The sequence below is a fragment of the Habropoda laboriosa genome, unplaced genomic scaffold (assembly GCF_001263275.1).
Source record: "Habropoda laboriosa isolate 0110345459 unplaced genomic scaffold, ASM126327v1 scaffold148, whole genome shotgun sequence".
Classification (NCBI taxonomy): Eukaryota; Metazoa; Arthropoda; class Insecta; order Hymenoptera; family Apidae; genus Habropoda; species Habropoda laboriosa.
Genome location: NW_017100279.1, coordinates 199,087 through 225,920, shown reverse-complemented (window position 1 = coordinate 225,920; position 26,834 = coordinate 199,087). Strand labels below are relative to the sequence as shown.

At 45.5% G+C, this 26,834-nt stretch overlaps 1 protein-coding gene across 1 annotated transcript in view; it reads left to right on the top strand.

Annotated features, from left to right (window-relative positions):
• The first annotated feature begins 19,423 nt into the window (after positions 1–19,423).
• The window catches only part of LOC108573557 (MOXD1 homolog 2), a 90,631-nt gene continuing 83,220 nt past the window's right edge, over positions 19,424–26,834 (top strand). The window contains exon 1 of the mRNA XM_017936020.1: positions 19,424–19,672. Within this exon, the coding sequence (XP_017791509.1) occupies positions 19,424–19,672 (249 nt within the window). The remainder of the gene's footprint in view (positions 19,673–26,834) is intronic.

Here is a 26,834-nt window from a genome sequence, read left to right as displayed (position 1 = left end):
TTCGCGGGACATCGGCGGGTCCTTATATACCTGCGGTACCCTCTCCCCAAAGTCATTAGCAAAATCGTCGGTTAGGTCAGGCGGGAAATTTTCGCGGGAGATTTTCGCGGGAGATTTCCGTTATCGTAACACGGTATAATTTATCAATTTGTACAATTTTGCTATAAATTTATACTTCCGACAGTTTGTCATCATATTGCATATAATTATTTATTGGTTTTTAGAATATTTTTCAATGGAAACATAGGGTTTAGCGTTCTCGTTACTTACTCGTGGTTAAATTAATTTCGTAGGGATTAAAAATCAGGTTGACCTGTGGTCGTAGATTAAAAATAACCATAGTACAGCTAAATTTATCGTGATAAATAATTCTCTTTACACGAATCAAAAATGTATTCAACGTTTGTACGCTATAATATCGTGAAATGAGAATTCGCGTTTTTTCTTTTGATTCTTTCAATTTTTCAATTGCATTACGCATTATTGCAATAATTTCTATCGTTACATTTGTATGTATTCAACGTTTGTTTGTTTTAGTGTCGTGAAATGAATTATATTACACATTTTCTCTATTCACACTGAATTTAAAGATTATAACGATTAAAAATCAAGTTGACCTGTGGTCATTTATCAAGAATAATCATAATAAAGCTGAAATTATTGTGTTAAATAATTTTTTTAATACGAATTAGGAATTTATTCAACGTTTGCTTGTTAGAATAGAACGATAAATTTAGTGTAAATATAGAAAACGTATAATATAATTTATTTCATGGTATTGTAACAAGCAAACGTTGAATAAATTCCTAATTCGTATTAAAAAAATTATTTAACACAATAATTTCAGCTTTATTATGATTATTCTTGATAAATGACCACAGGTCAACTTGATTTTTAATCGTTATAATCTTTAAATTCAGTGTGAATAGAGAAAATGTGTAATATAATTTATTTCATGGTATTGTAACAAGCAAACGTTGAATACATTTTTCATTCGTGTAAGAAGAATTATTTAACACGATAAATTTAGCTGTACTATGGTTATTTTTAATCTACGACCACAGGTCAACCTGATTTTTAATCCCTACGAAATTAATTTAACCACGAGTAAGTAACGAGAACGCTAAAACCTATGTTTCCATTGAAGAATATTGTAAAAACGTATAAATTGTTATATGCAATGTTATAACAAATTGTCGGAAGTATAAATTTTTAATAAAATTGTGAAAATTGATAAATTATACCGTGTTACGATATCGGAAATCTCCCGCGAAAATCTCCCGCGAAAATTTCCCGCCTGACCTAACCGACGATTTTGCTAATGACTTTGGGGAGAGGGTACCGCAGGTATATAAGGACCCGCCGATGTCCCGCGAAATCATTTACCCTTTATACTGGGCCCTAGACACTTCGCGGCGTATTTTGACCTGAAGGTTCTGAGATGTGAATAGAGTGGTCGGGGGCTACTAGCTAGTCTATGTCCACCCTGTACACACTCAGCCTTCTTGTAACACTTGTATACATTAGAATCAATTAGAATTTCTATTACTAATTATTAAACAAATTTTAACAATTACCGGCACTCGCTAGGCACGTAATATCAGACTTTAAATACTCGACTTCGAACTTCGGTTTAGTCATAATTCTATTAATGTTATAATAACGTATAATTTATTAATTTTCACAATTTTATTATTAATTTATACTTCCAAAAATTTGTTAAAACATTACATATTATTATTTATACATTTTTGCAAGTTTCTTTGACAAATAAGTACGTTTCAACGATCTTATTACTTTCTCGTTGTGAAATCAAGTTCGGAGGATTAAAAATCAGGTTGACCCTTGGTCGTAAATTTAAAATAGCCATAGTGAAGGTGAAATTATTATTTTAAATAAATGTTTCTATACGAATTAAGAATCTATTCAACGTTTGTTTGTTGCAATACCGTGAAATAAATTGTATTATATATTTTCTCAGTTTAGACTGAATTTAAAGTTCGTAAGGATTAGAAATCAGGTTGACCTGTGGTCGTAGATTAAAAATAGCCATAGTGAAGGTAAAATTATTACGTTAAATAATTGTTTTTATACGAATTAAATATTGATTCAACGTTTATTTGTTGCAATACCGTGAAATAAATTGTATTATATATTTTCTCAGTTTAGACTGAATTTAAAGTTCGTAAGGATTAGATATCAGGTTGACCTGTGGTCGTAGATTTAAAATAGCCATAGTGAAGGTAAAATTATTACGTTAAATAATTGTTTTTATACGAATTAAATATTTATTCAACGTTTATTTGTTGCAATACCGTGAAATAAATTGTATTATATATTTTTTCTGTTTACACTAAATTTAAAGTTTTGTTTACATGTTATAACAATTAGAATGTAGACGTTTTGCCGTTTCACGGTTTTTCCTCTGTTAATTATGTGTTTATAAATCATTTCAAACTAAAGCAGCACCATGCCCACCCTTAATTAAACCGTCTCAGTAGTTTACCGTAATTAATAATCTATTTTCGTAATTTATACGAGAATTTTTGAATTTTAGTAAGTACTAGAGTCAGTGCATCGCGTATTGAAATAATAGCTTCATCCCTAGTTCGTTTATTATTGAATATTTTTACGCGTTTAACTTATGCTTCTCCCCAATTCTCGTCGCGTATTTTATTCAAATTTTCTTATATTCTAGAATCGAAAATGATACGAATTCGCGTCTTTTTCTTTTGATTCTTTCAATTTTTCAATTGTATTACGCATTATTGCAATAATTTCTATCGTTACATTTAATTCTAATTGTTTAGCAGCTTTTCTGCTGCTATCGACCCTACATTTTACTGACACTTGTCGAATCGACCCTACATTTTACTGACACTTGTGCAATCGACCCTAAATTTTTTTTTTTTTACGTGGAGGTAGGCCGACTCTATGTGATAAACAATTGGCAACCTAACGGTGGCTCGCTAAAGCGATATATTATGAAATTAAATTAATCACTCAATAAGTATTAACGTTAAATTGTTTCCTCGATATGACCACTTTTCATGAGAAAAATCTCACCAACATGTTAAAAAAAATTCCAGATGAAAAAAAGTAAAATTAAAGGTGTAGCGTTACACGCTTGACTGACTGCGAGCGAGATAACATGGGCGCAGCAATGACGCAGACCTAGGCGTAGGACCATCTATATTGTCACTTGTAGAATCCAAAATTACTGACTCTTGTTGAGAATTTACGATATTTGACGCTCTGTCCGAGTCTCACACATGATAAACTGTCGAAGTAGGAACGAACGATCGAGCAACACGGGAGGGAAGACCTTTTTACCGCGTCAACCGGGCTGCGGGGACGCGTACGTTGAGTCGTTTGTCACGCTCCTAGTGATTTACACAATTACGCAAAGTACTGTTTGCTAACAGCATGTAGACGACGACAACCGCCGACGACAACGACGCCAGCGACGATGGCTAAGAGGCGAAGGAGGAGGAGAAGGTACTCCGGTGAAAGGGCCGCGCCGTCGCGCGTTTTACCAGTTCCCTCCGAATTTGTATTAGTGGACATTGCATCGAGAGTGTGTCCAGAAGGATAGAGATAGCGGCTGCGGCTGCGGGATAGGGTGAAATGAAGAGAAGGAGAGGAGACACGTCGCGTTACCTACGTAGCAATTAAGGTAATGTCGCCTTCGGCGGTCCACGACAAGCGGACAATTTGTCTTTCTCTTTGACCGACTACGAGGGAGCCACGTCTATTTACCTGAAAACCGGAGAGACCTAACAGCACCCCCTTTTGTTCATCAGTTAGGTTTTAATATTAATTGTAATAATTGCGAAAGCTGTTTTCGAGCCACGCCGTGTGATAATCACCGAGCCATCGCGCTAAACTTTTCCTGTCTCGTTATTGGCGTTCGACCCTGCACCAAATAAACGTTCTCCAAACTTCGTTTCAACTCTTCTTTTTTTTCTTTGCTCATTTTTATGCTTTTTTTTTTTTTTGTTTTATCTCGAGGAAACCTGTTCGGTACGTAGAATTGTATAGGAGGATTTTTCAATCGTTTCGATTCATCTTTATAATATTCGGCAATTATTTCGAGATTATGCCAATTATCGGGCGACATTATGCGCCGGTTTAATTCGTTCTTGCCCCGGCACCGATTTCAATGGTTTCGCCGCGTATATTTACGCGTTCACCAGCCACGAAGGAATAATCGCTCGAAAATGATAATTCGGTTGTTGAACTAGTGGCTACCAGAGCTAGTCGATCGATGCACGGCAATAATCGGCGATTATGCACGCCGTGCGAACGATTAATCGTTCGTTATTAGCCAGCGTGCTACGTTCTGCTTTCCCTTGACCTTTGTCCTCTCTCTCTCTCTCTCTTTCTCTCGCGGAATCGAGCACGATAATTTCGTAGCAGGCTAAATTTTCGAATACATTGGCCAGGAAGTCGAGGACGCTAGGTTTCGCGATGCTTAGCCAAGTGTTCAAAGATCGTTCCACGGCTGCAGCGTTCGCATAAGAGGATACGGCACGCAACTTGTGCACATCGGATCACGCGCATCCTCGGTTCAATTAACGTTTCGCCAGCCGGCTTATTAGTAGATGTTCTACGCGATAAGAGTCGCATTATACGCCGCCGTTGATTTACCGAGCAAGGTTTAACAACCATCGCCCGGCAAGTTTACCGTTTTTTCAAATACTTCTCTCGAGAGGGAAGACAATTAACATAGAAAGAAGCAAACAACGATCTGCTTCTGTGAGAAACTCTTCACTTTCGTTATCCCGAACCTCCTTTCGATCATTTTTCTCGTCCTTTAAACACCCTGTAAACTTAGGAAAATATCCTCCCAAGTAACCTGCCAAAGGAAAACAACACCGAAGAGCAAGTGATAAAGTCTTCGGAGAAATCTTCTAGCACTCGAAACTTCCTCCGATCGAGTGATATTACAGAAGCAAAATCGTAATACCTTCTTCGATATCAACGAGAAAAATCGTATTCACCTTTTGCCCTACAATCTTCCTAGCACCATTAGTCGATCCTCTGATCTAACTTACCCGAAGAATCGAAAATAACCATCAACCAATGATCCCTACCATTAGTCGATCCTCTGATCTAACTTACCCGAAGAATCGAAAATAACCATCAACCAATGATCTACGCCGTCTTCTAGCTCCGCTTCTCGATAGCAACGTGAAGCATCTCGGTGTATTCGACGTGACCGTGTGTAGGTTGTACGATTTAAGACGTGCATCGAGAAAACGGGTTACCTAGGAAATCTTGCCGGCGAAATAGATTTCGAATCTCATTGTCTCGTTGGTAAGAGGCGGAGGGAAGTTGTGGGGTATCGATGCGTCCGTTCGTTTCGCTTGTTCGTTCGCCTATCCGCAGAGCAAGGTGGTCTGTGGTTTATCCCTCATTACGTGCGATTCGTTTGCGGTACGGACACTCGCATCGCGCGATTTTCTCTTGTTCTGTTTCATTCGATTGAACCAAGCGGGGCCGGCACCAGAGCACCACCACCACCGTCTTCTTCCGTTGGACCGCTGCCGCAGTTATTTATCGATTTGCAACTCGCCTCAAAGCACGTGATAACAAGGCCCCCGGTAAGAGGAAGACCCCCGGCTATTGCCGATTGCCTGGGAAACATACGTACCTACTCTCTGCTTGTACGTGTGTGTATATAGATGCACGTACGCTGCCTGGAAGCCGAAATACCTCGGTCGTTTTTGACGGTACGGAATGTTGCGGAGTTACTTGGAATATTGGATTTACCTGGGCGTGAGAGGGGGAGGGCGAAAGGATTCGTCGGCGACCTGAATAGTTTAGAGCGGAACACCCGCGGAAGACTCAATGGTGATTTTGTAATTCGATTCTTGGTTGTTAAATCGAGCGCGAATTCCGTTTTCAGCAAGATTGAACAATTTATACGTTGCTCGATGTAGCATTGGAACTGTTGTCGAGCGCTGAGTAACTTTGTAACGTTATTGTGGAGTTTCGTGGGATTTTCAGGTGTGTACTGCTGCTCGTTAGTGTTTCTTTGACACGTTCGCGCTACCAGATCTCGGTTTTAGTGTTCCGATGTGACAGCAATTGTTGGTCATTTTTGTAGAATGTGTTTGTGACATTGTGGACAAGTGGACAATTTCACAGACTGACACGTGTTAAGGTCTGATAAAACTTTTTGGAAAAATTGAAATTAATTAATTTCCTCTTTGGAAACTTGCCGTGTAACAGTGTTGTACCATGTATATCGCAGGGAATGCAGAATTAACGCGTTGCATAGAAATTATACGTGCGTAAGTGCAAACGTTCGGCGGCACCAATGCTAAACCGCTAATGATATCGTGGCGATTATAACCGGTAATTTTTGAAGGAAACGCGTGAATATTCCGCCCACGAGCACGCGATAGCGAGCAATTTTCCCACCGCGATGCGCGTTACCCAGGGACAGAATCGCGATACATCTGACGGACAGAGAGAAGTCAAGCATCGAATCGAATCGGTGTGAATCGCCCACTCGTTTGCCGCTCGCTTTTTCCGCTCCCGTCGATCGATCCGCCTCCTCGACGATAAACTACCAGCCTTAATGCCGTTCATTACGAGTGAACACGAGGTGGTCCGATATCGTCGATCGTGGGACGGATCGATCGATCGGTACCGCCAGGCGACCGGGGATAATTGAAACAAATACGGCGTGGCTTGTGTGTATCGGAGTGGCAGTTTCGTGGAATAACGTTCGAAGGAAAAATTGATGGCCGTTTAATTGTTCCGAATCCGCGGGAGAATCGGTTGTCCGCGTTGATACCGCGCGTAGGTACAATACCCGTGTTTTGTACCCGAATAAAAACCAGATGATCGGCATTTTTTTCTCTCTCTCTCTCTCTTTTTTCCAGAGGGTTATCCATTGACGAAAGTCGGTCTTTGTTCGCGTTTAACGATCCCAGGCGTCGTCGCGTGATTGGGAGTCGATAACGACGGCGTGACGGGGGCAGAGGTGAGGCAGAGAGAGAGAGAACGAGCCCTATTGAACGACGTCGCCGCTCGAAACGAATCGCTACAATTAAGCTCACAATTATTCGCGCGGCGAAGACGTTCCCCGTGCCCCGTTAATTTAATTTGCCTCAGGGGAGACGTTGCCGGAAGAAAAACGATCCGACGAGATTGGAATCCGCGGCAATGAGCTATTGAGAATCCGTTTTTAAATGCATTTTATCGCCGCGCCGACCGGAATATACGACGCGGAAACTTTTTACCCCGTTCCAATTGCCGCCTCTCACACTATTGCTCGCCTGATACGACTAATAAGACCTCTAGCGTCGATGCTATAAATTGTGCGGTTAATGTATCCGACATCCGGAGAATACCTAACACCGTGCATCCTTTCACGTCTGACGATACGTGTGCGATCGTCGCGACTTTTCCGAGTGTTCGCCTTTTCCCTCGTTTCACGCTGGTAATTATTGAGGTACGTTGCGGTGCAATACCTGGAAATACATTGTCGCCGATAGATTTTCAAACGAACCATCGCTCTTATTCCGCTTACAAAAGATTCTATCGCGAAAGATTGCTCGTTCGATTGATAAAGATGAATTCCTATCCAAGTCCCAATTCCCCGATTGGCTGAAAGAACTCCGCGAGACGTGTCTTTGAAATAAACCAAGGCACGTACAAATATTATCATGAGGGAATAGAAACAGTGTCTGCATTGTTGGACCTTTTCAGTACAATGGATCCTGTCTGCATAAGATTACGAACGCATGCGTTACCAGCTAATAGCCTGGAATCACTCAAAGGGTTAAGAAGAAGAAACACTCGACAACATTCTATCCCGTTCCATCATGGACGCATAAATCATCGATTCCTCGACTTCCTTTAGCCAAGAATTCAACGCTGGCTGTCAACGCGCGAGGTGCTTGGTACTTGCTCACTTCCGCTCGACGCAGGTGCCAGCTCGAGCGGCCATTGCAACGAGCGTACAAAAGGTGCGCAGCTGAAGCGTGTGCAAGGCCTGTTGCGGAAGCGAAAATCCCTTCAGCCAATCGCAACACTCATACGCGAACGCCATGCCTTCGAAAAGCTGTTGAACTCGTGCTACAGGACACATTACAGTGAACTGGTCTTAGGGCGTGGTTCGTCATGATTATTTCGTTCTTCGAGGACAAGTTCCAAGACGGCGAAAGGGAGGAGAGGGGACGGCTTTGATTATCATTGCATGGATAAAGGCTAAAGGAGAAGCGGTCGATGACTACACCGTGGAAATGGCTCGAGCTACTTGGAGCCGCTCTCGCGGATGTGATAAGGATAATGATGAGATAACGGTGAGGCTGATTGCACGGTAGCTGTGTGGAAGGAACATCGGTTGATCGCGTTGGACGATGTTATTTATAATAGGATTATTATAGAGGGGCATTTCTCTGCCGATATTCCTTTCGAGCCGGTTCTTCATGTTTCATTCTTGGAAGGTTTTATGGCCGTGCTTATATACTATCATTGAGTATAGGTACTGACGGATGCTGTATTTCTTTTTAAGCGTTAGGTCATGAGAAGAAGAAGAGAAAAAAAAGAGGTTACGTCTCTGAAGGTATAGGAACGTCTTGCAGGCACTCTACACTATCCCGTATATTTTCATCACAATGAACGTCATCTTAACAACCCTCTAAGAAGCCGTTTCTGAAGTAAACTCCGTGTAGAGTCAGTAAAGATTGTTGCAGTATTTTCTCGTACAATGTTCGATGCAAGGGAAGAGCATATACGCCTGGGTGAATATTACACGGGAACGGAACTTACCTCGTTATCAATCATATCGTTCAACTTTCCCCCGCTATTTCGTTCACATTGATTTCCCTTGGCATAGATTCTTTCCTCCGTGAACGTATAGGTAGCATTTTGAACTTGATAGAAATAGGACCCGGTCGAAGGATATCTGACAAAAAAAAAAAAATAAGGCCAGATCATCGAGGAGCGAACTTCGTCCCGCGGTATCTTCGAGATAAATTCTAACCTGGTGAAGCATCCCTGCGGCCGCGAACCTAAGAAATATGCGCTGTAAGTTGGACTGTAAGCACCTTTTCAGCCGCCATCACCGGGACCAGGCGCGCGGGATACCTAGGATGGCAGCGCGACCTCGCTTTAAAAGGATAACACGTTCGGAGACTTATCTCATAATATATTTACGGTTACGTTACGACGGTTATATATTATCCTGTCCCCTCATCCTCCCCCTCCCCTCCTGTCCCTGGCCCGGTCCTACGCTCTCTAATGTATTATGCATTCCGAACGCGATGTATTCTCGCATGCGCGCGTTATACGGCTCATACATTTTTGACCCCGATCTATCGGGCTCATTTCGTCGCGATACATGCACTCCTGTGTATGGTTATTTGCAGTAGTTACCTACGCGGACGCGAGAAACTTGCGGCCCTACCGCAGAGGAACACGCGTGAAATCTGTCCGTAGTCGAGTTATATCCGGTAGGAAAATGGCGTTCCCTGCCTACTCTATCTCGAACCACGATCCATTTTTAACCCTCTGTACCTCTCTCTCTCTCTCTCGTGTCCTATGTTCTTCTTTTATCTCTTCTACGTCCGTCCTCGTCGTAACGTCAATCTCTTCGTCCTTCTCGCGCACCGCTGATCCTACGTGGTTAAGAGTTGGATTACCCTTATGGTGCTCCGCGGGCTAAATCACCTATTATGCATACGCCGGCACTTCTCCGAGGCAAGGCGAGAGGAGTCGAGTCGAGGTTAGAGCGCGGCGATGTAGAGAGTCGAGTTCCTCCTCCCGGTGGCGGCGGTGGCGGTGGCTCGAAGACTCTCGTTCTCAGTGGCAGGCCCGGAATCCTCCGCCTATTACTCCCTCATTTGCCCCGGGTCCATAGAAATGTAATTAAATCCCCTGAGCGGACGCGAAACGACGCGACGACGCGAGGCTCCCGGTGCACACCGACTCGTGGGAAAGTCAGGAAGCTTCCGTAGAGAAGCCGAGGATGATGGAGATGGAGGAGGACGCGGAGGGGAATCTGTAGCCCATGGGAGGGGCACTTTTGACAGGCAAGCGTTAATTAGCGCCACCAGGATCGACGACCTCATCATTTTTTTAAACTTAATTGGGCAAGCACCGCAATTAGACGAGCTAGAGAGAGATTGGCGCGGCGGGAGAAAGAATTCACCGGACGATCTTCCGTTTCACGGGACAAAGGATGTCTGCAACGTCGTGTTTCCACTTCTGCAACTATTCCTTTTTTCTCCGCTATCTCTCTCTCTCTTCTCCCCCGTTCTTCTACGTTTTCGTCCTCTCGCGGTTGACACACGGCTGTTTCCCTCCTCCCTCTGTTCACCGTGGCACACAGAGGAAAATTAATTTCACGTTTGCAAGACGACTGCAAACTTCGCTAGCGTTTGCATAAAATGCAAGACGACGCTGCGTGTGTAGAGCGCGCCCGGGGGGAAAAAACATCGCGGCCACGCGAATCCGCTGGTGAAAATAAAAACGGTGCTTGTACACCCGGACCCGCGACGTTTGCATACGGTTACATGGAATAAAATTAATTGCTTTCCCCCCGGTGTGCTGCACAGTGAGTTTCCCTTGTCTCTCCCCGTGGTCTTTTTCCATTGTCGACGCGTGAAACATTCGGAATTCGTGTCACCGCCGAAGAATCTCCTCCTTGTTCCGCCGTACGTATCGGTTTTCGCGAGAAGACGAACGAGATTGGACGAGAAACAACGCGTAGAATCGTTGGGAACGTAGGAGGGAGAGGACGAATGATCTATGAGAACGACCGAGTTGCATCGATGCAATTGCATTTCTCTCTCCACTTTTCCTCGAGTTCGAAACTCGCTTCTTCTTCCCCTCTTATCTCTCCCTTTCCACGACCGCGCTGTCCCGTGCATCTTCTTATCCGGCCGCTGGAAATCCTGTCCGCCTCTCTTCCCTCTCTCTGCTTCGCAGAAGAAAGAAGGAGAGAGTGACTCCTCGACTTGGAAAGTTTATCTTTTCGCGCGTCGGAGCTTTTCCTTCTTCCCTCCTTCTTCGGTGCCGCCGTCTCTTTTTCGTAGGCGCGTCAGAAAGGCAGCGGCGTCGCGATTCCCCGGTCCGTTTGCCGACGCTCCAGCCAACTTTACACTCGGTACATTATGAATACCGCGATTTCGCGAGGAAGTTATACGGTTCGGTCATTTTTAAAATGGAAAACTACGGGAAAAGTGGGTCGCGAGCTTACAGCAACGCGCTCTCCTGCCGCCTAGACTCACCAGCCCCGCGGAATCCTCTTATCGGCTTTCCCGTTCTCGAGTACCTCTTCGACAGCGATGGAAACTGTAACACATATCTTTCCCACTCCCTTCTCTAACCGTTGTATTATTAATTAATCAACGTGAAAGCGTCCCGCGAGATTCGAGTAGTAGCTGATCGTTAAAAATCTTTCGCTCTTTCTTTCGACAGTTCACCTGGCCATATGTAGTCTACTATTTATCGTCAAACGACAGCAATTTTCGCATGCGATTCATCGTAAAATACCTGGTGAAAAATTACGTCTAAAATTCATTACGATAAATTTTTATCGGTTCACTTTAATATTCGCGAATTAGCCACGGTGTATGTCCAACAAATGTCTATGTCTCGGACACACAAAAGAGAAACAAAAAAATCGAATTACGACGGTTTGAACGGTGGTGCAAGAACGTAGGACTAAACGATCCACGCGATCGATAAGTTTGCTCGAAAACACACGGGTGTTAAATCGAGACAAGCGTTCATTTGTCCCTTATTCATTACTGAATTTTGTTCAGCAATAATTCAGCGTCTCATCCCGGGTCAGTATTTAATTACCGGTATCAGCAGATTGGAATCGGCGATAACTCATCGTCATGGTTTGCAGCTGGTGTGCAATTTCGTGCTTACAATGCTGCGGTAACCGTGCAAACGATCTATACTTTTCAGACTAAACAACCGGGGGCCGCGGTTTTAAAGCGTCTGAAGTTTCGAATCAAAGTCGTCGATAACCAACGGTTGGAATACAAATGAGCACGATAAAAGCCGCCTCGCTCGATCTCATTGTTCACTCCCCGTGGCCGTTCCACACCGTGTATGTATGTATATCGTTCGCGCTCGTTTGCATCGGTCTCGCGTGTTTTTCGACACGGTCACGTGTCCTCCTGCGATTAGCGGACCGCTGAATGAATAAACGCGGCGCCTGGCGTCGCTCCCGCGGCTAACGCAAATAACTCTTACTTTTTAATGAAGCCCGATACAACGTTTCAACGTTCACGCTGGTTGGACTTGACGCCGCGATACTCGGTGCGGTTTACAAAAGCGCCAAGTCTCGGTTTCGCGATGAAATGTGCCGCGTACGCGTGCAGATCTCTGTTTCGCGATTAAAGAAAAAAAAAGAAACTAGTCAGAGAGAGGGAGAGAGGTTTTATAACGTTGCGTGACACGGAATTTTCAACCTTTTTATTAAACCATCAAACACCACGTTTTGTTAGGTTATAAATTAGAATTGATTTACAAAAATTCCACCGTCGAGAGAATCTAAATGTACTCCCTGCTGATAATTATCATTCAATTTTGTATGTCCAATCCAATTAGTAAACAACGAGAAATTGTCGAAAATTGTTGTTAAAGCGATCATCGTCGTTCTCCTTTGCTTAATTTTCAATTCACCTCTGGTACATTAATAAATTAATTTCTCTGCCGGGAATAATATATCACAGTTCGTTACTCTTTGCCCTGCGCGCGCGAGTGTCGAGAACGGTTTAGTCGCGTGAACCGCAGGAAACAACAGTTTTTGCACCTGGTGTGTGTGTTTGCCTCTCCTATCTCGCAAATGTGACTTGTTTTGCCAAGGATCAGCCGAATACAAGAGAAACGAGATCGTTGCCTGTTGGAGAGTATACGACGTGAAGAAATATATAGACTGTACCAGACCCATTAACGTATATATACACTCTCTTGTGGTCGTACACGCGTGGTTAGGTTCCATCGTGTCAGCAGACCTTTAAACGTTGAAACGTTTAGACCTGAGAACCCGAGAACCCGGGGTGATATAGAGAAGGCAATTTAGGAACGCGTTTCGGCCGTCTTCACGCGACACCGAATGATTTTACGGGCGTTAATTGGCATGGCCACGACCCTAACGCCGTCACCAGGTATATGATCTCTCTCTCTCTCCTTTTTCCCTTCGTTTTCGTCCCTTACTGTTTTTTCGTCGGGAGAAATAAGACGGCGCGATGTGTCAGCTTGATGGATGAACGAGACTGAAACCGGCTGTCTTCTCTGCGACGACACCGGTATTGGTTCGTTGACCCAACGACGGCGGCTTCGTTTAAAAACTTTCGAGAAGTTGTTTTCTCGTCGGTGTTGCACCGTCGCCGACCGATACACGCCTCGCTGCTCTATACTGTCTTTATTAACCAAGCTTCGCCTCGATAACGACGGAATTCGTTTTAGATTAAAAATGAACTGCAGCCCAGCTTTGTAATATCTCACGTCACGCTTATCTCCGGTGTCATCCGCAGAAATTACGTTTCAACTTGCTCTTTAGCGGGTAGCGCGTCAGATTTTTCAACCGTACCGATACGACGTCTCTCCCCTTTTCCATTTCGCGTGGATTTACATAACGACCATAAAAATCAGCTTAACGCGACCACTTCTTTTTCGTTGAACGAGTCGAGAAAGTTCGGTCGCTCGAGTATAAATTTGACTGGGAGCCCGTCCGATATTTTGCAATATTTCTACGTACTTTCTGGTTCATTTACTCGAACTAAGTGTTACAAGGGCTGATACTATTTTATCCATCGCCCCTTTGGAAACGCGAAATTTCTGACAAGCTCTGACGAACGGCTACCTTACGCACAGAGAATACCCGTTACAAAAAGGGGAGGCTATCGCACAGTGATTTCGTTTCACAAGCCATCGAACACCCCTTTCTCGAGCGGCACTCGCGCGTCGCCGCGTGTCGCCTGTTTAATCCGCGATCGTTCCACGTCCACACACATACTCTAACTCTATCTCTCTTTCACGCACGCTGTGCTATTTCGATTTCGTCGCTTTAGCACAGGGGGCCACTTCACGATTTATTTAACTTTAAGAGGAGTTCAGCGGCGAAGTGGTGGCCGACCAGAAGCGCACAGGACGCAGAGCAAGCAACGGAGAGAGAGAGAGAGGTAGAGGATGGGGTGCAGAGTTTCGACGACGAGAGAAAGAGAGGGATGGTAGTAGAGAGGATAGCTGGTTTTGCAAAGCACGAAAGCAAAGAGAAAGAGAGAGAGAGAGAGAGAGAGAATAGGCGGATGCGCGAGCGTGCATCGATGGAAGAGCCGGCAGAGCAAGGCCCCTCTGACGTTCGGGGGCGTCAATGTATTGGGGGTACGTTCCAGGTTGATGCCACTGGCGCTGGACGCAATTTGAGAGCAATCGACTGAACGACACGCCGCAAATCAAACCCGTCCGTGGTAGTCGTGTGTTGGCTAGGCTCACCTCCGGACCGGTTGCACCCCCCTTGAACCACCACCTCCTCCTCCTCCACCTCTTGCACCGTTCTCTCTGTCACCTTTCACCCTTCTCCTACTCTACCCTCTTCACCAAAACCCCTTCTCCTCCTCCGCTTGCACTTCAACTGCCACCCCTCCTCTGTCACCCTTTTCGTTTCGTGAACCTCGACTGTCCTCTCAATTTGAGTTGACGCTTCTACGTACGGTCGAGCGATTCGAGTTGCCGCGCGACAGCTGCTCCGGCCGATGCATCACCTCGCATCCGGCGCGCATTACACCGCTGTTACTGTTAATTGAATCGATCGTTTTCAGATTGGCGGTTGCTCTACTAGCACCGTAAAATCGACGAAATCACGTCGCGCATGCTGCATGCATAAGCGAGGATTCACCGCCAAAGGGGAGACGAGAGGGTTGGAACGCGCGCGACACAACAGACAGACACACGTATAGGTTGAAACGCGCAGTCGAGCCAGGCCGCAGATTCGGTGTATCGGACGCCTGGCTCGAGGAACCGGATAACGATTCAACTTAACGCGCGTACGTCAGTAGCGTCGCCAGAGGATTCGCGTTGAGTCTTTAGTTACCATTTTTCTGGGCTTTTTTTTATAAGACAATTTTAAGGTAAGCAATGTTCTGGCAAGCGAAGACACAACGAAAATAAGGAACACGACACGAGGTTTGTTCTCGAAATACATCTGAAACCATTAAAGAAGCAATTATGAAGATCCGGCTAGTCGCGAAACAAGGTGGCTGACGAGCGCTTGAAACTCTGCACAGTTTCCAACGGTAGCAGTTTGATTGTGGGTCGAACTTGGGCTATTTGTATGACCTTATTTCAGGTTTCTGGTCCTTGGGATATCGAAGTTTCTTTGACGCTGGTGCCGCGTCAGAAATGATTATGTTCTAGAAGACCCGGTGTACAGCTCTCGCAAATTACTCGGTCAAGCTTGACCGAGTTTCAATCTTCAAGTCCGGGAACCGTAAAAAGGAATCGGGGATTTATATTTTCGAGACGTTTCATTCAACCGGTCGAGAAGCCAGGACAGAAAAAGGTATTATCGATTGAACGAACAGTCGCTTGGTAAATATTACACACCAGACATCTGCACGTTTGTGCCCCCGTTTACTATTGCATGAAACTTTTTTGCACGGGTTCTTCTCGCCCGCACCGGGGGATAAAATATTCGTGTGGCGTATGAAGCGTTTATCAATCCGCGTTCCATCCGGTGTCGATGTATTCCGTGGTTTGGCAATTCTACCAGTTGAACTTCATTTTAATCCCCGATCGATTCGATCGTTATCAGATGCCTGAGAAATCACCGAAATACATTCGGCAAATGGTCAAATACGTTTCTTGCTAAAAGTGTTACTTTATTCTCTGCTAATTGAATCTCGTCCTTTCGTCCAGAATAGAGTCACTAAAGTTTGCCAAAAGTGTTACTTTATCTTCTAACTGAACTTCACCCGTTACGTCTCACGCTGTAGTTCCACAATAGAGTCACTATCGTCGAAGTATAGGCAGTTAATTTCGTTCAATCAAAGGGTGAGCGAAGATGTTAAACCTTCTTGCAAAAAATGCAATAGACAAATGTTATTTTATCTTCTGCTAACTGAATTCCACCCTATCGCTCTTATCGTTATCGAAATTCTGCTGGAAAACGAACACGTTGAAATTCCTCCTCTCTGTCGAAACTTTTAAATAAATTACCCTAACCAATAATATCCCATTGCTGCAAACTCTCCCCAACAGCCATCGGCTAATGCCATCGGGGATTACGCACGTTCGATTTTAACGCGACGACGAAAAAGCATCGCGACGAATCGAAGGGTGTAAGTCTGAAAGGGGGTCTGCCACCATCGATTCCGATTACCGTGCGGAAAATTACCGGCTGTGACCAGGGACGTTGCTTGAACGGCCGCGCATTATACCACTGTTGTGTCGTTAATTAAAACGATCGGTGGTGGTTTCGCGGTGTTCGAAATTGCGCGGATCACGCGGCTCGTAGAGCAAAGGTTCCACCAGCAGGCAGCCGGGGGTTGCGCGCGTTTTCCAAACCAACGCGCAATGATCTCTGTGAAGTGCTTAATTCCGCGCCGCTTTCCAACGGAGCCGAGCACGCTCGGAAACGAATAGTTCGAATGGTCCGACACACGTTCGCCACTCTCGTCTGACATTTGGTAACTACGTCGTCGGTTCCCTCGATTTGCATCGGTGTACGTTTAGAATCGGAGGCGCGGGAGTGTGTGATCGTTACTATTAAACGATTCGATTGCTTTCGAATTGACAGTTCTCTTGACAGTGTCCCCGCCTGATTCACCGTCGGATGTTTGCGCACCGGCGCGGCCAAAAGAGATTTCACCCATGGACCATCTGTTTTTCCACCCTTTCCCTATCATCTGTTGACGATTCATCGAACAGCAAGCAAGCACGCCTGCTCAAGCTTGAATTTTTAAACGGCAAATCGATTCCATTTCGACTCTTTAATCCCTCCAACCTGTTCTCCCCATCGCGCCAAACCTTCGTTACGAATTTTTGTCTACTTTCCATACCAAGCATCGAATACGTCTCTTCCTTGCTCCGTCTACCTTTTCCTTCTTTTTTACACGTTCGTAGTCCTCGATGCGAACTTCCCTGCAAACACACGACCACGAATCGACTTTTTCCTTCATCCTCGAATCCTCCGCGTCTTGCTCGATTGCCGCAAACACGCCGCTTTAAACGGCCCCCGTTCGCCTTTTCGCCTCGGTACGTCTTTTTCACGCGATCAACCGTCAAATGTCTATGCATCTGTTACTCGATCCGAGTAACGTTAATTACGTTCTATTCCTGCGATCTGTATAACTGCACGATGTGTGAAAAATAAAGTGAAATTGATAGCTGTGAGATTCGACGTTTGCTTCGCAAAAGAAGGAAACTTCGGGAAGAAGAATAGCACGGTTTGTGTGATAACGCGGGGCCGATGCTTGATAAGTCGAGTCGCTTTGATCGGGAATTAAGGTCAGCATCAATCATCGTTCGCGAATCGAGTCGACGATTAATCTTTCCGTTTAACGCCTACCAGGAGTAGTATAGACGTTATGATACCCTGGCGCAAACGTTGACGAAATAAATCAATCCTGTCGCGTGTCTGCCTACTGGTTCGAATCGTCGTTTAACCACGCCACCTAGAAACCGTTGGCGTAATTTTCCGCGATCTCTGCTGGTGAAAACAGCTCCGTTTGTACAACGTGTATGTGTGCGGAGGTTGTAGAGAAGTGTGTACGAGGAAAAGAGGCTAATACGATTTTACGCAGGGAAACGAGTGAAAGTACCGGGGTTGAACGTGCGCCCTTAAGCGCGATAAAACGGGTCGCATGCGAAACAGGAAGAATCGAGGTGGCTAGAGAGGGCAACAACGTCGTCGACTCGTTTACGCTTTAAAGGACCAACCGGCTAGGCGGCTAATGGCGAGCTAGCGTTGTTAAAATATTGAAGGAAAATATACCTCGGCCGTCTATGGGCGCGTAAAACTCTTAAATAGCAGCCTAACGATCCGCCTCCGGCGTGGAAACGCAAGTTACCGTGCCCTTCTCGCCGTAGTTCGATGCCGATGGGACCGCCCGCCATCGATACGCACACCACCGGCAAAGCCTGCTCGTTTCACGTTGAAACGGCAAGATTAACGAGCGGCGAAAATGCCGCGTTACTCCTACGGCGAGAGAGAACGGTTTTCCACGTAAGGTCTAGAAGCACTTGTAATTGCGGACCGGTGGGATCGTGAGGGAAGTTGTTCGTCGAAAATTCTGCGTTATCTTGCAAATTGGCAGGTTACAAGAGTGGAATGTGCGTGTAGACACGTGAAACATTATGCAACTTTTGTTACTCGAGGAAATATTTTTTCGTTCCTCTGCTTAACCTGTTTGTTCCTGGCACGAGGTGCCTGTGTGTTGTTAGAATACTAGGGAAGAAACGGGAGGATTTTTGAAAATTTTTCTCTATAATAGAATTACTTGTGCAATTAACGAATATTAATCCGAAACATCGTAGTAGATAATAGGCACAGCTCCTACTATTGCGTCGTGCGCTTCGAACATGTTCGAGAGTGGTGGCGCAGGATTGTCGCTGGTTCGTGGTGCGGGTTGTTCCCTGGTATGAAGTCGTGGTGACTTAGAGGTTGCACGTATTTTATTATGTTAAAAGAAAAAGACTTTATTTCGAAGAGTGGTAGTTTATGTGGTGTTTGTCTATTTTCCCTTTTTCATCTTATGTGCGCCGCGTTGGTGCGCTTATTTGTAAAAAGGTTTAGGGGTATAAGGTGGTGGTCTCCGGCAATGGGAACGGGTCCTACCCCCTTGGATGGTCCTCCCTGGCCCGCGAGCATGCCGCCCACCCTGGAATTTCCAAGTTGGCAGGGTGGTGGTGTGTCGCGATGGCGAGGGAGTGAGGCCCAAGGGTAGCCCGCGCTACTTTGGGCGGTCAGGGAGACGCGAGAGGTTTTATGACATGTCTGTGTCTATTGAATGTTCACGAGTGGGCACCGGGAAGGTATATGGCCCGCAGAAAAGTTATTTTTCTGCAGCCATAAAACGCTTCCTGGGCTTCGTGGCCAATTTGAAAGAAAAATTAATTAACGCGAAGAAAAAAAAGGGGTGCATTCAAAAATAGCGTAAACAGGCGTCCATGTCATAAACCCAATCCCTAACACCTACTAAGGCAAAAATGATATAAAATAAAAAGAGAATGTTTTATTGAACAAATTTTAGTCGCTGAATTTTTCGCGGTAGCTAAAAATTTTCCGTATCTAATCGGCTCACGGGATTAAAGGGGTTAAAATGGCGAAGCGAAGGGTTTACATAAAAAATGTAATTTAATTCGCGAGAAAGATGGAATACTAAAAACACGCTGTTTCTTTCTGATTGCAGATGTTCTGAGGCGCATCCTGTCGTAAAAGATGAAGGCCGCAATCGCGTCTTGTCTCCTCCTGTTCGTCACCGGCGTCCTCTCCGTCGAGTGGAAGTACAGTGCCATCCTGGACAATAACTTCTTAGTTCTTTGGACGCCCGGCGAGACGGATATTATGTTCGAGATTCAAGTGAAGACCCGCGGCTACGTGGGTCTTGGTTTCACGAGGGAGGACAGCAGCGTTGGGGCTGACATGATCATCGGATGGGTGGACAACAACGGACAGCTCCATCTTCAGGTAAGTGTCCTTAAGAGCCACGTTATCCCACAGGGAAAAGCTCTTACTTCCTGCGCCGATCGTTCTTCGACGTCGACGCTCGAGCTTTCTCTTCTCGTATAAACCCCCTCAATGTACGAAATTATCGACGAACCTGTCTAAAAAAGAAAGAAACCTACACGTGTACACTTATGTGCGAAAAAGAAAAAGTAAGGAACATAATTATTATCGTCCCTAGTTGCGCGCGTAGCGGACGTCGAATTGAATATGATCGCGTCCCATGAAGCGGTTATTTTCATCGGGGCCCGGCGTTCTAACGAAATTACATTCATTCCCCGAACGTTGACGTGGAATAATTTCGACTAATTACTCTTACGCTACCGATCAGCATGGTGCGTCGAATTCATGTATACAGGGTGGACGGTGTACGCTGGGGAACGCGCATAATGATAGTCCTTTCGAAGATAAGTAATGGGTTTCTCGTTTCGATCGGTGCATCGGATAGTTATCAATCTTACCAACTGAGGCCAGCGGCCTGTCATTATGTGTGCTCGTCATTTTGTACGACACTCTGTCGTTTTATTTCTCCTGCACGATTATCTTGGACGATTTTCAGTTACCGGGACCTCATGATGTATTGCTTTTATCGAAAACGATATTTTCTTCCTTTCTTTTTCGGTCATTTTGTACGACACTCTGTCGTTTTATTTCTCCTGCACGATTATCTTGGACGATTTTCAGTCACCGGGACCTCATGATGTATTGCTTTTATCGAAAACGATATTTTCTTCCTTTCTTTTTCGTTTTTTTTTTTTTTGTTTTTCGAGGACCTCGTGTAGGTACATACGCGGACCTGTGTGACGGAACAGACATAACATTTCCCTAGTGTGTAACGTCGAACGTGAAACTCGTCGTGTCGCTCGATAAAATGAACTGTCAAACATATGTACATGTATGTATATACAGTTAGAGAAAAAGACGCACGAAAGTTGTTCCTTGATTTCCACGTAAAGCGTGAAAGACGGTAGATCCACCCGATACACTTTGCTACAAGTTTCGTCGAAACGGTGCTGCACACTGGAAATACCTAGCTTCGTGTATATGCCACCCGTAGAAGCTCGATAAAGTAACAGAGCAAACACAACGTGTGTATATGCAGTAGGTACCGCAGACAGAGAGCGAGAGAGAGAGAGTATGAAGGTTGCGCCAGAAAACGTTGTGAACCGGTTTAATTTCGCTAGAAGGGGCCACAAAGCGAACGTGCATAGAATTTTCGGGCGACGTACGCGGCACAGGGAACGCATGGTTTATTTTCGAGTACTGTTAAATTTAAAACGTCGTTATCCCGCCACATCTGTTGACGCAAACCCTTCTCGAAAACCGGACTCAAGGGGATTACGCGGTATCCTCCCTTTCATCAGCGGTACGCGGCTGTTGTCACTTTACCCGGTTCTTCATAACACCAGGGCCAAACAGAGAGAGAGAGAGAGAGAGAGAGAGAGAGATGAGATGAGATGGACGTAATGTTTCTTTCTCTTTTTCTCACCGTGTGGTTTTTCTGTGACGCAAATGGGACGAATAGTGGCGTTACACGAGCAACCGCGCGAACGTTCACCCCCGGTTTCTTCCTCCCCGTTGCTCATTTGCACATTTGTCGTCGAATATTTCTTTTGCAACGCGGCTACGTCGCCCGTTTCCATCATCGCCCCCCCAGCCAAAAGTAGTTCGCGCGGAATTTCCACGCGACGACAAATTTTCTCGCATTCGCGCGACGCCTCGCTGTCAACCACACAGAAAGATCTTTCTCTCGTCTCTTCTCTACCGATTATCGGACCTTACGATTAACGACAGCAATTTTACCCCCCGGACTCGAAGAATCGTTCGCTGTAATTTCTGAGCCGATTTCCAGGCGACGTTCCACCTCGATCGAAATAATAGCTCTCGTTCCACGGAGAGATTCGCAAGTAGAAGTGGATGATCGTTAATCTTGCGCCGCGATTCGTTGCGTTTCTGGTCAGCGGCTAAATTCGCGATAACGAGGTTGAAACGAGCTTAAGTAAATTGTGGTTAGAAGGGGTTAATTAGAGACTCCTTAGAGCAATAACAGCGATACAAGCTAATTTGTACTTGTTCGCTTGGATCGTTGGATTATGGGTAGCTGCGGTGTTACGTTGCTTATGATTGACGTGTTTTCTGGAACTACAGGATGTTTAATGTTTATTGCATAAGTGATGTGCTCGGGTTTGCTCGCGGTAGCTCAGTTATCAGCGATGATTAACGTTTGATGTCGGATTAAGCTGAAAATGATACACACGCGATAACTTTGAATGTGGTTTTTCTTAGGGTACGAACTTTTGTACCTGCGTATACACGTGTTCACGAACACTTTGTGTGTCGCCGTATAGACTAAACATTTTCATTCTATGCAGTTAAATCGTAACATACTCTATGAATACTGCAAATGATCTAGTACTCCCATCTCTATGTCCAAAATTTAAAAAAAATATTTTTGTAATTTTCATATACGCACCGAAAGATAAAACAAGTATAGGTACAGTAGGATCCCCTGTAACGCGGAAAATATAATACAAATTAAATTCCAACGACATCGCTTTTTGGGTCAAATTTAATTACCCCAAAATGCTAAAGTTACAAATTCAGCGTTTGTACGTTCTTCCTTTTTTTCATCGCGTTATACTACAAAAACTGCCAACTGAAACTCGTTCCCACCTCAGTTTCTAAAAAAAAAAAACGTCTCTCGCCTTTCGATAAAATAAATAAAACCAGTCGAGACGACCTAGCAAATGAGCCACTTATTGTCACAGAACACACGATTCGACAGTGTGTCCGTTTTATAGAGATCTCGAGCGTTTCTTCTAAAATGGAAAGAAGCCGTGACGCGTTCAGATCTCGAACGAGTAAAGCACACGAGGGGGCGAGCATAGTACGGGGGATGCAATATAGGAAAGCAATCTTCTCCTGCGAGCAGAGCGGAGCGCAGAGCAGAGCGGAGCGCGGGGTAACCGAGAGTGGTGGGTCGGTGCTTAGGTACATATCTAGGTAGGTAGGTGGGTAGTCAGGCTGCAGATCGCGTCCGTCTCGCGTGTCCGCAATTTTTCCGGTAGAATCGTTGCCCGTTCGTTCCATAATGCATGCCGTGCCGCGCAATGCTCTATGCGATGCAGCCGTCGCCGGACGTTCTCATACAGAGCGCGACGCCAGGAAAGAAAAAGGAAAAGGAAAGAGCGAAGAGAGAGATGGAGAGAGCCCGCGAAGGGACGACACAGAGCGAGAAGGACACTCCACGTATGTGTGTGTTATACAGAGAGAAAGAGGGAGGACAAAGGGGAGAGAAACTTGACGGCCAATAGGAGCGAGAAGGTTTTTCGTTATCCTAAAAGAAGCAGACCAGCCAGAGACGACCTGGACACTCTCCTAGCGCTCGATTTTCTTGTCCTTGTAGATGCTCGTTTCGATCCCCTTCCATTTTTCCGATCCAACAATCCGATTCTTTTATCCGCGTGGTTTAACTTACCCACCCTGCAGCGCCTTTTGATTATCAAGGTAAACGAACCGAATTTCCCCACGGTCTCTGTATGTGTCTCTGTGTGTGTATGGTAATAACGAGTAGAAGGCATTGGGGTTGATCTAACGTCTTGATGAAACGATTCTCGCGGTGGTAATGTAGAGATGACGGTGGTGCGAAGGCAAGGTTGTAAAGAGTATATTTCACGGTAGGGGGGTTGGCGTTAATCGTAGTTGATGTCTGGATGAACAAGGGTCGATAAAGAGTAACGCTCCACGGGACGAATCGAAGTTGATTAAAGATGTACGCTTCTTGATACATTTGCCGTTTCAGGCTCTGGCTTTTGTGTGTTCAACCATTTCGACCTACCCCTCGTCCCGTCTTTCCCCCCCTCTCTCTCTTTCTTTCTCCAGCCGGTTGAATTCAATTTTCCTGGTCTAATTCTTTTATTCGCTTCGTTTAACCTTCCCTGTTCCGTTCGGCACGTCGTTTCAAGGCGGATCCGTGTCTATTTGAGGTCTTTTCTACCTGGAGTACTTCCCGAACCAGCGACCATTCCCGACGCCGTGCTAGACACATCAAGACTTTAAACTGTCTCCATTTGTTATCGTTGAACATAGAACTTCCCGCTGATCTTTCTTACCTCACTACTATTTCCGAATCGAAGTGAAATTATACGAGATGAAATACTCGCTCGGAAAGCGAAGAGAGAAATCGTGGAGGGAGAGAAGAGCGACGCGTCTAAAAGTGTACAGATCAATATTTAACAACTCATAGGTAGAAACGAGGACCACCGTAGGAGGAAGAATGTTTCGAGAGGCGAAGTGACTCTGTGGCTGGCACGCGGGTAAATAATGCAACGCGATAAATCGTCGGTCGATTCGGTTTCTCTGGTTTTGTGGCACGGAGAGAGGAGCGTATCCCGCGGAGGGATGGTTTCCGCGTGAAAACTCGACTGATACGCGATTATTTGAACGCGCGACACCGAACGAGCCCCGAGCGTAATGATAATTCGATCTTCCTGTCCGTTTCGGTTAATTTCGATATCTACTCCGCGTGTGTTCTCTCCCTCTTTGTACATTCCTTTCTCGTCTATTACTATCTTTATCGTCTGCACGCACGTCGTCGAGTCGAATGTAATCACGGTGTGGGACCGGATGCGGGACAGGCGCGGGTGCTCAGGCGAGGAGAAAAAGGAGGAACGACCACGGGCATTTCGCGCAGAATGAAATTCCTATTCCGCATTGTCGGCGGTTTGCCACTGCAGTCGGCTAAAGTGGCTGAAAAAGGTCGGAGCCGGAATGGGATGAAAATGCTGCTGGTGCAAGGCGCGGCGAGTTTCTGTACAGGACGATGCATATTTCGTCCTCCTTCTCGTCGTCCTCGTCGCCGTCGTTTGTGAACACTTGCTCGAGAAATCCATTAACGAGCGTTTCAGACGATTGCTGGGCAAATAGCGTTTCCTAATTCGACGTGGAAATTTTTTAATCCACCTCCGCTCTGTGTATACGTGTGTACGTGTGTAGGAGGAGGAGGTTTAGTGGAAGAGTGAGAGATTGGTGAATAGTTGGAAGGGAGGTTGAGGGTTTTGGACGTTGCCCAACGTTCGAAACGACGTCCGAAAGCGCGCCGCATCGCCCTCGCGTTCTTACATGCAAAATCTATTCCGATCTAGGCGCATCGGAATTTAGATTGGAGTTTAGCCTGGCCCGATGTAAACCTGGTCGGCCGGTATGTATGAAACGGAGCGGTGTTTTTCGCAGGATATGCGGAATAGCTTTCGTTTAAGATCTTTGATAGCGGACTTTGCTATTGGAATATAAACGAGCCGCCCTTCTCGTTTCGACGAATATTTATCGGATGGAATATTCGAAGGAATAAATGATCGATCTATATTTTTACGATACATACCTGGGGTATGGGCGCCGCTTGTAGCTTCATGAAATTCTCTCTCCCTCTCTACGGTGATCTGCAATTCTGAAAATTCAAAAGACAAAATAGGAATGCACGGTGCGAGAGAAGAGGTTTTCCTCTGTCGTCGATGAAAAAAAATTTCCAACGCGAAATCAAAATGTAAAATCGCCGAAGAAAAAGAGAGGGTACGTACACACTTTCCTCGTAGATCGTCAATCGCTGGTTTACAGTTTCCAAAGCCCCTCTCCACGTGCGTTCCATTCTCCGCCGTTTTCACCTTCGGGTACTAAACATCCTCACCTCGTGAGAATAATCATTCTCCGATAAACCTTACACGCGGCAAATCGCTTGTACGATTCACACGACTCTCGATCGTCGAGAGAGAGACCGCTGACAGCGCTTCTGAAAACCGTTACAAGCTCCGTTAATCGTAGAACGGCGATCAACGGCGTCGAACAACGCGCCGCGAAGTATCAAAAGAGTCTCGTGAATGAGGATCGTCGACCACAATCGCGCGCGCTCGTGCACGCGGAATAGGGTAGCTAGGGAACGTACAGAGTGCGTGAGAGAGAGAGAAAACGCACAGTAGAGCAGGGAAAACGTTTTTTCGGTGTCAGCGGAAGGAGTGGCTCGAAAGAATTTGCGGATATTTGCGAACGCGTGTCCACATTGAATTCTATTCGATGTTCGCAAACACGGGCCGCGCGCGACGGCTTTATTGTGCGCGGTGCACAACGCGCGACGGGGTCGCCGACCAGAGGCCATACGTGCATTCCGACTGTTTGGTGAATAAATGATATGTTTAGTAATAGCACGTCGCGGTGCGCTACTCGTGGCATTCACCAGCTGAAGGGCTGTGGGGCCGGGTAGGGGGGTGGGTAAATAGTCGGCTAGCTGAATAAATCGCGAAAGAACGACGAAATCCGCAAGATCAATTGCGCGCTGCCGTGATACCGCCCGGCCCCTCGTCGCAAATTGTTGGCAAATGTTACACGCTTATCGTGTTTGATCGAAAAATAGACGAGAGTGAGACCCTTCCGGGAGACGATGCACGCTGGATAAATGGTAACTGTACGTTGTTCGTCGAATATATGAATTAAGCAATATTATAGGAAAATTGTTGGGTTCCAAATATTCCGCCTTAGTTAGTGGGTTGACGAGCCTCTTTTGTTTTACGTATAGCTGGACGTTTTTTAGTTGGCTATAATTAAGAAAGTGTGATGGTAACTCGTACGCTTCACCACCAGAGGGATGTAATGACGACCGATTCTCGCTAGTACTCGCTAAAGGCTACCGTTTGTATATATACAACTTCCGAATTGAGTCTAACAATCTATCTGTCTAGACTACCTCTCTTTCCTCCTGCCATAGAAACCCCCAAAAAAGTGTTTCTTCTAAAATCTTCTGTGATATAAATAAAATATCCTTCTTCAAAATCTGCAATTAAAAGCTCAACACAATTCCATCGGAACAGAAATTCCACTAGTCGACAAAATAAACGAACCCTCATCTAACTTGAGCAAACTTTTCCATCACAAAGAACAACGATCTCGCGGACGATTCGGTTTCACGTAGAATTCCCCGAACGAGCTTTGTCAGTCGTTTTTCAAAAACGCGTAAAATTACCGACGTGCACCGATGTAAAATCACCGTGGAGCAGCAGTGGGACTCGCGGTTGAAACGTGTGTGCACGCGACTCTCTCTACTCTCGTACAGAGAGAGAGAGAGAGAACACGCATGGTG